A 15,815-nucleotide genomic window follows, 5' to 3' on the forward strand; every position below is an offset into this window, starting at 1 on the left:
GCACAAGACCCTAGACCCCCGTCCAGTACTTTGTCCTCAGTACCACAGAACGTCATGCTTCAGCTCTCCCTTGTTACATGGGGATGATAATAGCTTTCAAGCTTCCTCACAAAACTGTGTGAAGTTCAAATTAAAAGCGTGTACGAAAGCACTCTAATAGGTGTAAAACACTGTATGTGTGTAAAATAGTCATTCAGCAAGTATTTACGGGCACCTGTTAAGTCCACGTCACCCCTTGGAGACCTAGGAGGATCAATACATGAATCAGATGAAGAGCTGGCTCTCAGGATGCTTTCAGTCTTTTAAGAAAGAGAAGCCACATAAATAACTACAGTTCAAGGTAGAAGACAGACAAAGAAAAGGGTGACAACTAAATTTTCTTTTCAGAAGTTGTGATTTTGAGGGAGAGAAAAGAAGAAAGTTTGAGGACTTCTTTATATTGAGATATAATTCACAAAAATGTAGCCTTTTAACATGTACAATTCTGCAGTCTTTAATACATTCACAAAGTGGTGCAACCATCACCATTTTCTAACTCCAGAACATTTCATCACCACGCCCCCGAAAGAAACCCATATGCTTTAGCTGTCACCACCCATCCCAATCACTCCTATCTTGTCCCTCAATCCTAGGCAACCACTGGTCTACTTTTTGTCTCTACAGCTTTTCCTGTTCTTGACACTTCATATAAATTGATTCTTACAGTGTCCTTTTGTGACTGGGTTCTTTCACTTAACATAATGTTTTCAAGTTCCATCCATGTTGTAGCATGATGCAGTACTTCATTCCTTTTTATGGCTGAATAATTAATACTCCATTATATGGATATACCACATTTTATTTATCCATTGATGGACAATTTGGGTTGTTTCTACTTTAGAGCTATTATGAGCAATGCTGTTATGAACATTCATATACAAGTTTTCATGTGGACAAATGTTTTCATTTCTCTTGGGTATATACCTAGGAGTGGAATTTCTGGATCATATGGTAATTCTATGCTTAACTTTTTGAGAGGAGGCTTTTCTTAAACAATTTCTTTCTTATTGGAAATAATACTGTCACTCACACTTAGTAAGTATTTACAGCATGCCAGTTATCCCATATAAATCTCACAGTAGCCCTAAGGTAGGTGCTGTTATCTCTATATAACAGATGAAGAAATAGCCACTGTTTCTTGAGCACTTACCACTTGCCAGGTATTGTGCTAAGTGTTTTACAATGCATTATCTCATAAATAGGGTTCCCAGTAACCCCATGAGATATATGTAGGTATATTATATATACCTATATAGCAGGTTAAAAAAAAAAAAAGAAAGAAATCCAGTACCTGAAAGGTAAATAGTTTTGCCCAAGAGCACAAAACCTAGTATGTAATAGAGCCAGATTCAAACTCAAATTTCCTTCAGTCCAAAGCTAATTCCTAACAGCTATTTCTATATTATTATAAAAGAATTAAATGCTTACAATAGAATACTTAGAAAGTACAGAAAAATCACCCATTGTCCTAACAAAGAGATGACCACTGGCTAATGATTTTGGCGCATATCCTTTTTACAGCATTATAGATATGTGCACTTTTTGGTTTGTCTTTTTTCCCCCCAAGTCTGAGATGGCCATATGTATGTCTTGAACCTGATTTTTAAACTATATGTGATTTATGGTTTTCCATTTCATTAATCAGTCTTCCATGTTTTGAATGACTATAATAAGAAAGAAAGATTTTCAAAAGGACTTTATTAGAGAGAATGGCAAATATACACAAAGTAAACAGAATAGAGCAGAATAATGAACCCCCATGCACCCATCATCTTATTTCAATAACTGTTAACATTCTGCCATTCTTGTTTTATCTATACCTCCCCTGCTTTCCACCCACCCCATTCCATTTGTTTGGTAAAATTTACAAAACATTAAAGTGCTCTAATCTTTGACTGTACAATTTTGACACGTGGATATACCCGTGTAACCCATGTCTTCACTGCCCATGTAACCACACTCCCATCATATATAGGACCTTCCTATTACTCTAGAAAGTTCTCAGGTGTCCTTTCCTTGTCAATCTCCATGCCCCAGGCCACACTTTTTTTTTTTTTAAACCATAGTTTTGCCTGGTCTAGAACTTCATATGAATGGACTCATACAGTATATACTTTGTTATGTCTGACAACTGTTGCTCAGCATATGAGAGTCATCCATATTTTTGCCTGTATTAGTAGTTCCTTTATATTTTTTCATATAATAACTTTATTGGGATATAATTGATTTATCATACAATTCACCCATTTAAAGTGTACAAGTCATGGTTTTAGTACATGCAGATATGCACAGATATGTGCAACAGTCACCACAGTCAGTTTTAGAATGTAGTCATTACCTCAAAGAGCAACCCCAAACACAATGAAATACCACTTCATACTCACTAGGATGGCTGTAATTTTTTTAAAAAAGCAAGTGTGGTGAGGATGTGGAGAAACTGGAACCCTTGTACATTGCTGGTGAGATTGTAAAATGGTGCAGCTGCTGTGGAAACCAGTTTGGCTATTCCTCAAAAAGTTAAACGTAGAATTGTCACCTGACCCAGCAATTCCACTCGTAGGTCTAGACCCAAAGAATTGAAAACAGGTACTCAACCAGATACTTGACCATGAATGTTCATAGCATCACTGTTCACAACAGCCAGTGGATGAATGATGGATAAACGCAGAAGGAATGGCGTGCTGACACCTGCTATAACATGGATGGACCTCAAAACATTATGCTAAGTGAAAGACGTCAGACACAAAAGGTCACAGATTGTAGAATTCCATTATATGAAAATCGAGAATAGATACAGAAAATCCATAGATGCAGAAAATAAATTGTGGTTGCTAGGTGCTGGGGGGGATGAGGGAATAGAGACTGACTGCTTAATGGGTATGGGGTTTTCTTTGGGGTGATGGAAATCTTTTGGAATTAGCTAGAAGGTGGCAGTTGCACAACATTGTGAATGTACTAAATACTGCTGAATTGTACTCTTGGAAATGATTAATTTTGTGTTTTGTGGATTTCACTTCAAGTTTGTAAAAAAAGGAAACACATATCCTTTAGCTATGACCCCTCTGTCCCCCATCCCTTCCAGCTCCAAGAAACCAGAAATCTACTGTTCTATTTCTATAGATTTTCCTATTCTGGACATTTCATATAAATGGAATTACATGATAATGCAGGCTTCTTTCACTTAGCATGTCGTCCAGGTTCATCCATGTTGTAGCATGTATCTGTACTTCCTTCCTGTTTATGGCCAAATACCATTCCATTGTATGGATAGAATACATTTTGTTTATCTGTTCATCAGTTGATGGACATTTAGGTTGTTTTCACCTTGTAGCTATTATGAATAATGCTGCTATAAATATTCTTTACATATTTTGTGTGGAGTTCCTTTGTTCTCAACAAGTCACTTTTTTCCCCTTCTGATTTTGCATTTCACAGCTAGCAGAGGTGATAAAGACATCCAACTCTCTGTGCCCCACCGTCCTACAGTGGAATCCCAGTGTCAGCTTTGTCTCTCTGGTAGGGTCGGAAGTAAGGAGAAATGTTGTAACCGTGCCGCTGAGCATAGATATCAGGGCTTGTCGGCTCTTAGCAGAATTCAGATTTCTTGAGCACCTACTATTGATCTAGGTACTATTTTGTACTTTCATGTATATTTCATCATTTTTCCTCAAAACAGCCCATTTGAAATAGGTTAGCACCCCTCATTTTACAAATGAGGAAATTGAAACTCAGAACAGTTAAGTAACTTGTCTGAGTACCAGGTACTAACTGGCACAGCGAGCTGGCTGGAATTCAGGCCCACGTATTTTAAGTCTGTGTCTCTTCTGGCCACATTATCTGGAGCCCAACAAGGCCTATGGCACACCTGACATGAGTGGTTCCTGATATTTGTTTGGATATTATCAGTCAATCCTTAGTTCCAAATGAGCGATCTTCCCAGGTGTACTTTGTTCTAAAGGCTGGTTGACCTCAGGCTATTATGTTACTGGTACCCTTTGCATTATGAAGTAGATTCATTCCTCCAAATTGAGCTGTTAATTGAATTTTATTTTCTTATTAGCTTCCTTTATAATCGTAGAGTCCATTGAAGAAAGTATCCCAGTAGCCTAAGTTCAAAGTTTGTGGAAGAGATGGGGTTAAGTGGTGACATGCTAGGCATTTTAGAGCTCCAGGAATACCTTTCGGGAGGTGTAATATCTGCACAGCAGCTCATATTTTCGTTATAACATTGGATCATAGGTTTTCCTCAGTGCCTTAGGTAGTTTTATATTTTTCATATTCCCAGCTCCCTGAAACTGGCTTTCTTTTCACTGAGAATCAACTAGAGCTGGCCTGCGAAATTCTAAATTACAGTAGATGCCATTCTTAAACCTTTGTACTCTAACTAGCGAAAGTTTTGTTGAGCTCTCATGTTCTGCAAACAAATTAGCCCTCAATGTTATCAGAGCTTTCAGTGTGAGAATAAGGGTATGTTCAGTTAACTGAGCTGTCTTAGAATGGAGACTGTAACGTTAAAAGTTGCTTGTGGTTTGTTTCAAGTCCTCATTTTTCATTAGTGATTTCCAAGTTGTTTTCTTGGTCTACTGTCATATGTTTAGTTTGTTTTCCCCACTGTTGTTTTATGCTTTCTTCTAAGATGTAGGAATAAATGAGTATAAACAATATTTAATTTATTATGCTGTGTTTGTTCTTTCTAAATTTAATGTCCTACCTATTAATTTGGTCGTTCAGTTAAATTAGCCTTTTTCGGTCCCTCTATGGAGCTCTGATTACAATAGCCTTGGGGCCATTGATAGTCAATCATTGACAACTATATTGTGTGCTCTTGAACAGAAGGGTCTGTGATTGGCTTGTGCTTTGCCATATTTTCAAACTCTAGCTCAGTACCTGTCATAATAGGCATTAAAAATTTTATCTTATAGATTCTTGAAGTCACTTACTTTAAGTCTTTTTTGCCTTTCGGCAGAACTGAACATTACTATGTACTTTGCTGCACCAGAGATTGAAATCCTCAGGATGTAGTCTTTTTTAGTGTTTAATCATATAGTAACTTCCTTTCGTCAATTCCAAATCATTAATTCATGTTATTCCATATCTATGAGTTCTTTACTCTGTAGAACTATTTTAGAGCCCTCCCTAAAATATGCTTTTAAAATTTGACCATGATTAAATCTTCTCATATTCAAATAACCATGTATTGACCTGATTATTTATATTTGAGAGACTTTTGGACTGAAGTATGAAATTACAAGTAGTTATGCCTCTTGGTAGATTTGAGGGTATTTCTCTCCTAATGTTAATGTTTTAAATAATCTCTAGTTAGAAATATTTCCCGGTATGCTTGTCTCCCTATAGAAGTTTGTGGAAGCCACTGATTCCTGTTTCCTTGAGAGGGGAGAAGGTGGGCCATGCTCCAGAATGAGCTATCTGCCAGTATGCTATCACTTCTTCTCAGGATGGCAACAGAAATGTTCACCAAAATACCCACTGAGATTTGTTGTTTGGTTTTTTTAAACCTCTGTATACTAGGCTGATACTGTTTTAAATCCCAGTTTCCATTTTACCATTTACCTGCATTATAGTGGTTTTATTGCTTGTTTGATTTCTCCACTTTTTCCTTCTCTTGGTTCCTTTTAGTATTTCCAACCCCCACACCAATCTTAGCTAAAGCCCCTTACTTTGAGTCTATGCTCTCTTAATGTGGCTACCATGTCTTTCATCTCAGTATTCCTCCCTGGTAAATTCTCAGTTAATGTTTTGAGAAAATTAATGAATGTGCCGTGACAATTTAGTTGGCTCTTGTGGATTCTCATAGTGATCATTACTCTAGGAAATTACATACCATGGTGGTTAAGAGTGTGCATACTGCTCTGGGTTTGAGTCCCTGCTCTGGCTCCAGCTAATAAGCTGTGTGACATTGTGAAAATTGTTTTATGTCTATAACTATTTCCTCATCTGTAAAATGATAATAATAGCAGCTGCCATACAAGCTTTTTGAGCCAGTCTTCCTCTGCGGCCTTAGCATAAGTTGTTCTCTCTCCTCAGAAGGGCCCTCCTCTAGTTCTTTGAGACTTCTTGTCACTCATGTTTCAGCTTAAGAGTCACCTTCTCAGAGAGCGCCTCTGTATTGGGCAGGATTTGTAGTTGTAAGCAACAAAAACCAACTCCAGCTGATTCTTGAAAGGATATTAGGGAAACACACAAAGTATGGAAGGCCACAAAGCCAGGCTTGAGGAGTGGGCTGGGACAAGGGAAGCTGGGTAGCAGCCAGGAGCCCCAGCCAAAGTCACTTACAGAACCTGTCCATGAGGTCTGTGCTGTCACTTACACAGCTTACACCACTACCACCAGCGACTGGACCTTCAGGGCCACTATAGCCTCCCCTTGCTGCCAGCGTGGACTCTGTTCCCTCGGATTCTTTAATCCTAGTTAAGGTCTGGGGCTGATGTGTCAGGTTGGCTTAGCCAGGACCATGTTCATACCCTTTAGCGTCCAGGGAGGCTCAGAAAGAGAATCTTAGTCTCCACCATTCTTACTTCATAGTGGGAGGGCACTCTGCCTCCCACCAGACTCATTAGATGGGGAATTCCCAAAATATAGGAAAGGGTTCAGATGCTGAGCAGCCAGAAAATTCCACAAATGTGCACTACATCTTCTTTAACCTCAGGTCTAAAAGTAGCCCATCAGTCACTTTCATATCAACTTGTTTTCATCATCGCACTTTTCATTACTGGGTATATTCTTATTTGTATTATTGTTTATTATCTATTCCTTCCTGCTAGAATGTAAGTACTGTGAGAGTCAGGAACTTGCCTGTTTTGTTCACTGCTATATTTCCTGGGCCTGGAATAGTTCCTGGCATGTAACAGAAGCTTCATGTGCTCATTTCTGGAATGGATAAATGAATGAGTAAATGTAAAGCACTTAGCACAATTCCTGGTATGTAGTAAGTGCATAATAATATTTGCCAACTTACTATTTCTTAACAAATAAATTATTAATATTTATATTCCTTTTTTAAAAAAAATTAAAGAAAAGATTTTGTACTTAATATTTCATTTGACCTTCCCAGCAGTCTTCCAAGGAAAAGGTTGTTGGGGGTACTGAATGTGGCTTTTTCTGGTGACGTGTGCATGGCCCTTCGGTGTTTGTTCTCATGCTTCCTGTGCCTGTGAGTCACAGAAATGAGTGCTTACCTGGAGAGGTTGAGAGCCCTGGTCAGGGGCCACGTTAAGTAGTCTACTTAACACCAGATGCACTTGCTGACTTTGGTGTTCTTTCCATTATAATTAGCTTCACCTCATATTCTTGGTAATTGTGGGGGAAATCGCTGGGGCTTTTTGGCTCTGATCATTATATCACAAGCTAGAGCCATAAACACAGTTGCAGGCCAGCGTTTAGTTTATATCAATTTGTTCAAATTCACATTTTTAATTTGCTGGCCAGAGGCCTCTGGAAAAGGCATCGTGAAATTGTCATTGTTTGCAGTTGGCATCCCTAGATATTCTTCGTGCTCGCAGGTTTTGTGATCTGAAACAGTGCCAGTGACTCCCATATCCTTAGTAATGCTCGCTAAGAGGCAATGCTGGATGGCTTGGCCACATCTTCAGGAAAGGTTCTTGACCATTCAAGAGCTTTTGGTCCCAAAATAGATTACGGGGGCATAAGCCCCAAAGAACTCCACATGGGAACATCTAGTCAGACAGCAAGTTTTTTCATTGCTCTACTGTGTGCCTTGCATTAAGAAAAAAACATATCTGCAGTAACATAGTATTTATATAGTTTCCTTTTGTGGTTAGATGCCAAAGCAAAGAAAAAAGTCTGCTAACGGATCAGGTGGAGAAGGTGTGATTTCAGGAGAGTATGCAAGGAATCTTCAGGAGGCCAGCTGATGGAAAGCCAGGGCCCAGAGATTCCAGACGTGGCCTCAGGAGGTCCTGCTGGCTTGGAAGGGTTGGCAGCGAGGCCTGGTGAGCCCTGAGAGCCATCATCACAGCACAAAAGGCCATCAAGGGGAAGAAAGACTAGACTTCCTGTGTGGCTCCAGAGGTGGAACCAGGACCAAAAGTAGAAATAACAGGAGGCAGAACTTTCTTTTAAAATCTAGTGATTTCGTGTTTTTCTCTAGTGTTTTATTTTTTTATTTTTTTCCCCTTTTTCCGCCTCCCCCCCTCCTTTTCCAGTTCAAGCCATTGTTTCTCAGTCTAGTTGTGTAGGACACAGCTCCCTGGCCCATGCTGGTATTATGAGCCTTGCGCTCCTCCCCCAGCTGAGGCAGTTGGTCACTGGTCCTCGGTTCGCTGCTCACAGGAGCTCATGGCACCTCTTGCCGGCTGCCAGCAACTCACGCTGGCCACTGGCCACTCACGCTGGCCACCGGCTGCTCATGGCAGCACACGGTAGCCCACAGCAGCTCATGCCAACCTCCGGCTGGCTGTTCACAGCAGCCCAGCTCCAGGGAGAGCCATTGTTCACAATCTTACCTGTAGAGGACACAGCTTACTGGCCCATGTGGGAATCGAAGCAGCGACCTCGGCGTTAGGAGCACGGCGCTGCAACCACCTGAACCACTGGGCTGGCCCATCTAGTGTTTTATTTTTAATTGCAAAAATTAGTGTACTTTTATAGAAAAAAATGTGAAAACCTCAGAAAGTAGATGGAAAAATCAATCATACTATTATACAAAAGTGGCTATTATTATTTTTCATATTTCCATTTTAAACATAACTGTGATAACATTGTTTGTTGAAAGGACATCATATTATTAAATAAACATTTGATGTGATATAAGCATTTTTCCTTTTCCTTCAAAAGTAGCATTTCAAATTCTGCATAATGTCATGTGGCTATAGATTATTTAACCCTCCCTCTATCATTAGAAATTAGGTGGTTTTAATTTTTTTGCTTTTACAAAATCTGCGATGAATATGCTTGGGTATGGAAGTTTTTTATTTCTTATATCTTATGTTTTCTTATGGTAAATTATCAGAAATTAGATTACGAGGATTTCTAACTGTCAGAGTTGTAGAACAGGAATAGGTTGCGTCAAGAGGTCATGAAATTGAAAGCCTAACTATCGGGATATGGAAGAGGGATTTCTTACCAGATTGGATCTTGGTCATGGTCACTATTATATCTCCTGTCCACTCTTTGATGCTGAGATTCTGCTAGAGGGTTGCATGTTCTGTCTGTGATATTGATGTGGTTTTGGGGAGAGCCACGCTGACGGTCAAGGACTTGAAGTATAATTAAAAGTTTGCCGCAGATGCATACTGAGCAAGTGAAATGACATCTTTCTTGCTGTGTGCTTGTTCTTATTTTCAGGATATGCTTCCATCTTCATACTCATATCCAACCTCCCCATTTTCTGGTGAAGCATAAAGGACTCCTTCAGTGTTTGTTGCAATACTTCCTGTGGCAGTGAGTCATTGTCTCCTCCCACCCCCACCCTCTTCACCATCCAGAGGTTTTTCAACACTGTGGAGCAGGGCCTGCCCACCATGTCATAAATCACAGGCAATAGCCAGTTCACTGGGGAGCCCAGTGGGCTGTTTTAGGGGTAGAATCGGGTCTCCGAAGCCACCTTATTCCATCCCACAAGGTTTGATGATGTTTTCCCCCCCAGGTAATTAAATGTGTGTCGTGTGGACCTGGGCTTGGCTGGAATGCTCAAGGGTCCTGACGATCCTTCTATAGCTTCCTGCTGTTGAATCCATTAAGAGAAGATGGCAAAAGTCAACATAACTAGAGACCTCATCTGTAGGCAGATCAAGGTAAGCTACCCAGACCTCTGAACCAGAGCATGAAATCCTTTCTTCCCCACAGGTTCATTTTACACTGAAGAAACTGAGGTCTAGAGTCAGTGACTTGCCTAAAGTCACATAGCTAATTCGTGGCAGGCTCCAGACTAGAAACAAGCTCTCTTGACTCCTTTATTCCTTTACCCAAGAACATGGAATTCATGGCGATTCCTCTGTCCAAGTGATTGTACCTGGGCTGCGGAGATTACTGGAGGCTGGGGAAAGAGGGAGCCATCAATGTGTTGTGTGTGTGCGTGCACATTTGTGTGTGGGGGGGTGGGGGGTGCAGCAGGAGTAGCTGAAGCTTCTTAGTGTTGCTCCAGCTGCTTAGTTGACCATATAACAGAACCCGAGAGTTGTAGTCCCAGTTCAGTTTAGATTCTCTTCTCTTTTTTGAGGATCTCCTGTACCAAAGCCTGCATTGACCTCTGCAGGATATACGTAGAAGACACTCCAATACTGTGAGATGCGTGGATGATTGGTCAGTCAAGTTCATTTAAGGAGGTAGCCTAGGCTTTGTCAGGGAAACCCTCAGTAAAGGAGCTTAGGGGTTTAATGGAAGAGCTTCGACCCAGACAATATACGCTGCTCTAGTGAGAACCCTGAGCTGGGGTCAGTAGCTTAATCTCACCACTGTCCTAATTAACTACCTATAAGACTTGAGTCATTTTACCTTCCTGTGTCTCCATTTTCTGTTAAATGATAATTTCTGTCAGCCTGCAGGCCGATCTTGAGAATGAAATCCGAAAGAACATGAGAAAGTTCTCTGAAAAGGTTAAGTGCTAAAAAAAACTTTAATTAAAAATCTTTTAAAAATTAAGTGACGTATGCAGCCTCAGCTGTGGTCTCCACCAGAACAATTGAGTGTATGCCTCTATAATCTTGTGTTCCGTATGTTTTTCTCTGCATCCCTGAATCTTTTTGGAACTTTGTCCATTTGTGGGTTTTTTTGTGATTTCATTAGACAGGACCATTTCCCAGAGGCACAGAATCATAGAGTTGGAGGGACTGTGCAAGTTATTTTTTTCCTTCATATATCCCGTACAGTATGCGTCCTAAATATCATGCCCACCCTCTCCAACCTAAAGGTGGAAACATTGCCTATTTGTTGTTTCCAACTTTATTCTTTCCTTTTTTTCAGTTTTGCTTTTTTTTCGTTTTTTTGGTAACCTGACAGACACAACTTAGTGCTTAAGTATATACTTTCCTATTCTCTAATCCCTAACCAAATATAGTACGTTCCTGCAGGCCAATCTCTTATTATCTTTTCTGGCTCCTGTGGTGCCTGGCACAGTGCTGGATATATACCGTAATAGGCACATAGTAAATCATGTTGAATTAAATCAGTGAAACTATGCGTTTGTTTCTGTCCCCCAGGAGCGGGGTGCCCTGAGTTTTGAACGGCGCTACCATGTCACTGACCCCTTTATCAGACGGCTGGGCCTGGAAGCAGAGCTGCAGGTAAGAAATCCAGTTTGCTGCCCTAGGTGCAGGTGGCCAGCTCTCCATTCTCTGCCTACAGAGACTCCGCTTGGCATTTTTCAAGTCATAAACAAGTCTTTCTCTGGAGGTCATACCTAAAGGTTACGTCTCCTTTCCGACAGTTTTATTAAGCAGGTAAATCTGAATCAAGATTAGTCATTGATATGGTCACACAGAAATTCTTTTTGGGTTATATTACTTGCTTTGTGCTTGGAAAAAATCTATTGAATTGCATACCACTGTTTTTACTATTGACTTGGGCAATAATGTCTTTCCTTTGTATAGGAATTTAGAGTTTACAACGCGTTTTCACACACACACACATTCTTTCTCATTTTAGCTTCAAAGAAATGCTGTGGGAAGGTAGATAGGGAATAGGTATGACAGGGAATAGGTATGACAAAAACCAAAACAAAACAAAAACAAAAAACAGGTTTAGAAAGGCCAAGCACCTTGTCCAGTGTTGTCCTGTCCAATCCGTGGAGAGCTAGGCCTTCAGTCTGGAAGTCTGCTTTTTCACTATATCTGACACATAGACACTCTGTAATGTTAGTTCCATTCCCTTTTCTTCCTCAAAATCATGTTTTGAGTCCAACTTTTAGCTGTTCTTTCCACTTAGCGTTATGTGCAGGTTGAGTAAGAATTCTCTGGTTCCTTCAGGTTTAGTGTTTGTAAGTAATCGTGTAGGTCTCAGAAAAAGACTAGAAAGAAATTTATTGAATGTTAACCATGTTATCTCAACGTAGTGAGATTATAGATGATTGATATTGCTTTCTTTTAATTATAAACTTTTATCCATTATAAAATATAACTACATTAATAATAATAGGGAAAAGATAAGTAAAAATTACTTCTTAGTGCCACTTTCTAATACAATTACTATTAGCATTTTGTATGTTTCCTTTTATCTTCTGTGTATTTTTACATAATTGTAATCATACTTTACATTGAATTTTGTATCTTTTTTAAGTTAACATATAATAATCCTTTTCTCCATGTTACCAAGTAGCCTTCCCAATTTTTATTTAAAATTTTTTTCTGATTATAGAAGTAATAAATATCATAGTAGAAAATATGGAATAGACACAAAAATATAGAGAAGAAAACAAAGTCATTTTTGATTCAACCATCTGGAGATAAATATTGTTAATACTTGATATACTACCTTTGTGTATTATGAAGCAGAATACTGGTTAAGAGATGGGCATTGAAACTCGGTAAATTTAGTTTCAAGACCTATCTTCTCTACAGATTTGTAGCCCTGTGCAAGTTACCCCTAGTTTCCTGATCAGTAAAAGAGAGCAATAACTGAGAATTGTTGCAATGATTAAGTGAGATTTGTGAGAAGCACTTAATGCAGTGCCTGGCTCATAGCAAGCTAATTCAATAAAATAGCAATCATGATTCTTAAATCTTCCAGGTTTTTTCCATGCTTATGTAAATTTTTTCCCTACAAAATGGGGCTCTTACCATTTACATAGTTTGGTAAATCCTTTTATACTTCTATATCATGATTATTTTCCCGTATCTCTAAAAAGTCCCTGAAAACATAATTTTTTGATACATTTTATTATTTATCCTTTACATTTTTGAATTTCCATGTTTTCTTCAGAACATAACTCAGAGTACATCCCTGTAGTACAGTTGGGCGGTGGAGCATGGAAGATTTTACCTCCAAGGGGACATTTGGCAATGTCCAGAAACAGTTTGGTTGTCAAAACTAGAAGGGTGCTATTGGCACATAGTGGGTAGAGGCTATGGCTGCTGCTCACCCTCCGACAATGCACAGGACCACAAAGAATGTGCCACAAAGAAGTTTGCAGCCCCAAATGCCAATAGTGCCGAGGCTGAGAAACCATGCTCTGGGGATGCTGAGTAGATGGTGACCCCTGGCCGGCTAGCTTCTCCTTTTAGCTGCGCCTCCACCTAACCCATATTATCTTTGCCATCTCTTCTTGGTTTGATAACTTTGTCCAGAATAGACTTGGAAACTTTGATGACTACAAACCGGATCCCATGTGTTGTTTCCCAAAGTCTGGAACTCAGAACCAATTACGTTAAGGTGAACTGTTTCGATTTGCACTTGCCTAAGGCCCACTTGCCCAGGACCTGTGGGAGCAGTGCACTGGATGAAGCAATGTACACAGGTTTAGGTGTTGAAAAAAAAAAGACCTAGTTTAAATCCCAGCTTTGTCTCTTACGAGACTTAGAGAAGTGAGAGCAGATGGAAAGAAGAAGAGTGAGATAAAAGATAGATTTGGGAGACAAACATGTTAAGGTTGGAAGCCTGTTGGATAGCTTTGTGGAGATGTCGGGTAGGATGGTGCTAATCAGGAGTGAGCTCTGAACTATAGGCAGAAACTGGAGACTTCAGATGTCCAAGGAGCCTTAGAGAATAGGGTCCAAGACCTACTTCTGAGGCACTCCAGCTTTCAGAAGTTGATTACAAGCTAAGGAGATTTTTTTTTTAAAGCTAATCAAGAAAGAGTAGTCAGTGAAGTAGAAAGGAAACAAAACCAGGAGATTGTAAAGGCCAAGTAATGATAGTATTTCAAGAAAGATGGAGTGGTCAGTTGTACTCAGTGCTTCTGGGTAAGATGAGGACAAAACAATGACTGTGGTCTTGACTAGAGCAGTTTTATTGGAGTGGTGGGAATAGATGCCAGGTGGGAGGGTTGAGGAGTGGATTGGAGGTAAAGAAACAGCAACTACAAGTATAGACAACTCTCTTTTCTCTTTGTTTTTTTTTTTAGGAGGGTGATAGAAATTAATTAATGAATTTATTACAAACCTTTTCCCCAATTGAAAGGAAAGATAGGATGTAAGCAGTTAAAAAGAGTAAACTGTAAAAGTTTTCTTGCCCCTCCTCATCTACTCTTTTACTGCTTCACATCAAGGTCATTTTAAGTAAAACTAGTTTTACCTTTCTTTCTTCAGCTAACTACCAGAGCACCTGACTTGCACAGATATATCAACGTTTTCTCTTGTCCTTTGTTTTCTGCTTATCTTTAACCAATGGGGAGTCATTTCAGGAGATTAGAGGAAGAGTGACATTTTTTTTTATTTCCCTTGCTTCCTCCTTTTAAAGTCTTTTTGTTTGTTTTTTTCCCAGCTTTATTGAGTTATATAGACAACTCTTGAACAATTTTGTTTACAAAAGGAAGTATGGAGGTGTAGCTGGAGGTGTCTGTGGGGTCAAAGGAGGGATTTGTAGAAATGCTACAAGAAATGCTAGAGCATATTTGTATGTTGATGAGAGAGAAAGGGATTGCTGATATAGGAGGACAGAATAATTGAAGGAGCACACAGTCCTGGGGAAAGCTGGCTGAGATAAGATCCAGAGTTCAAGCAGCGGGCTTGGCCTTTGATGAAACCAAAGACAGCTGTCATTGTTACAGGGTTCAGGAGGTCTGAGATCAGGAGAGAGGCATAGACTGGGATAAAACCTGGAGAGTCATTGATATAGAGATAGTCTATAATAGCAGTTCTCAAAGTGTGGTCTGCAGATTCCTGGGGATTCCCATGACTTTTTCAAAGAAATCCATGGGGTCAAACTACTTTCGTAGTAATACCAAGGCATTAATTGAAAAAAAAAAACCACAAAAATTAATTCATTAAAAAACTTGCCTCAAAAAAGTGGTGATTAAAACTACTGTCACCTTAACATGAATCAGGGCAAGTAGCATCAAACTGTCATTGAATTATTCAGCCCATACACATGAAATGACCTCCCCAAAACTAGTTTTACTTAAAATGACCTTGATGTGAAGCAGTAAAATTATTAATTTTATTAAACTTCAACCCTTAAGTACACATCTCTTTAATATTCTGTATTATGGGGTGGAAAGTACCCATGAAGTGCTGCTGCTGCATGTTGAACTATGATGGTTGTCTTGAGGAAAAGTACTTGTGCAGTTATTTGAGTTGCAAGCTCAACTAGCCACTTTTTTCATGAACACTGTCTGAAAGAATGACTAGCAATGAAAACTGTGGTTATTCAAGTGTGGGTTTTTGGCAGACCGTTTCATAAAAATTAATAAAATGAGTTATCCCTTCAAGAAAAACAACTGACAGTATTTGTTGCTAAGGACAAAATTTGAGCTTTTAACTAAAAAAAAAGAATATAGGAAAATGTGTATCTGTTACCATAAGCTTGATAGATTCTCAATATTTAACAGACTTTCTTTGGTTTATTAACAAATGTCAACAATTTTGTATAATGAACATTAACATTTGAAGATCTTCAAATTCAGTGAGTCGCTGTTTTGAAAAATGACCAATGTACAATGTAACGAAATCATACATGTAAAAGACCCATATATAATGCAAAATAGACCAATGCGTTTTAATGTAGCAAGGTAACAATAGTTCGTTTATGTGGTTTCAGATTCTACATTGTAGCTTTAAGAAACCATTATTTCTCCAAGGTTTAGTGTAGTATCAAAGAAAGATATCTACAATTACCTGAAAAGACTATTGAAATATTCTTTCCTA

General features: G+C 39.2%; 1 protein-coding gene across 4 annotated transcripts in view; it reads left to right on the top strand.

Annotated features, from left to right (window-relative positions):
• WDTC1 (WD and tetratricopeptide repeats 1) overlaps window positions 1–15,815 on the top strand; it is a 61,393-nt gene that overhangs the window by 4,909 nt on the left and 40,669 nt on the right. For 3 of the 4 annotated variants that reach the window (XR_004423854.1, XM_033114222.1, XM_033114220.1), the window contains exons 3-5: window positions 9,364–9,459; window positions 9,665–9,812; window positions 11,217–11,300. Coding sequence is in view for 3 of the 4 variants with exons in the window: in XM_033114222.1 (XP_032970113.1) it covers window positions 9,765–9,812; window positions 11,217–11,300 (132 nt within the window). In the remaining variant the exon portion in view is untranslated. The remainder of the gene's footprint in view (window positions 1–9,363; window positions 9,460–9,664; window positions 9,813–11,216; window positions 11,301–15,815) is intronic. The other variant, XM_033114221.1, reaches the window with a different exon arrangement.

Source organism: Rhinolophus ferrumequinum, chromosome 9, assembly GCF_004115265.2.
Source record: "Rhinolophus ferrumequinum isolate MPI-CBG mRhiFer1 chromosome 9, mRhiFer1_v1.p, whole genome shotgun sequence".
Lineage (NCBI taxonomy): Eukaryota > Metazoa > Chordata > Mammalia > Chiroptera > Rhinolophidae > Rhinolophus > Rhinolophus ferrumequinum.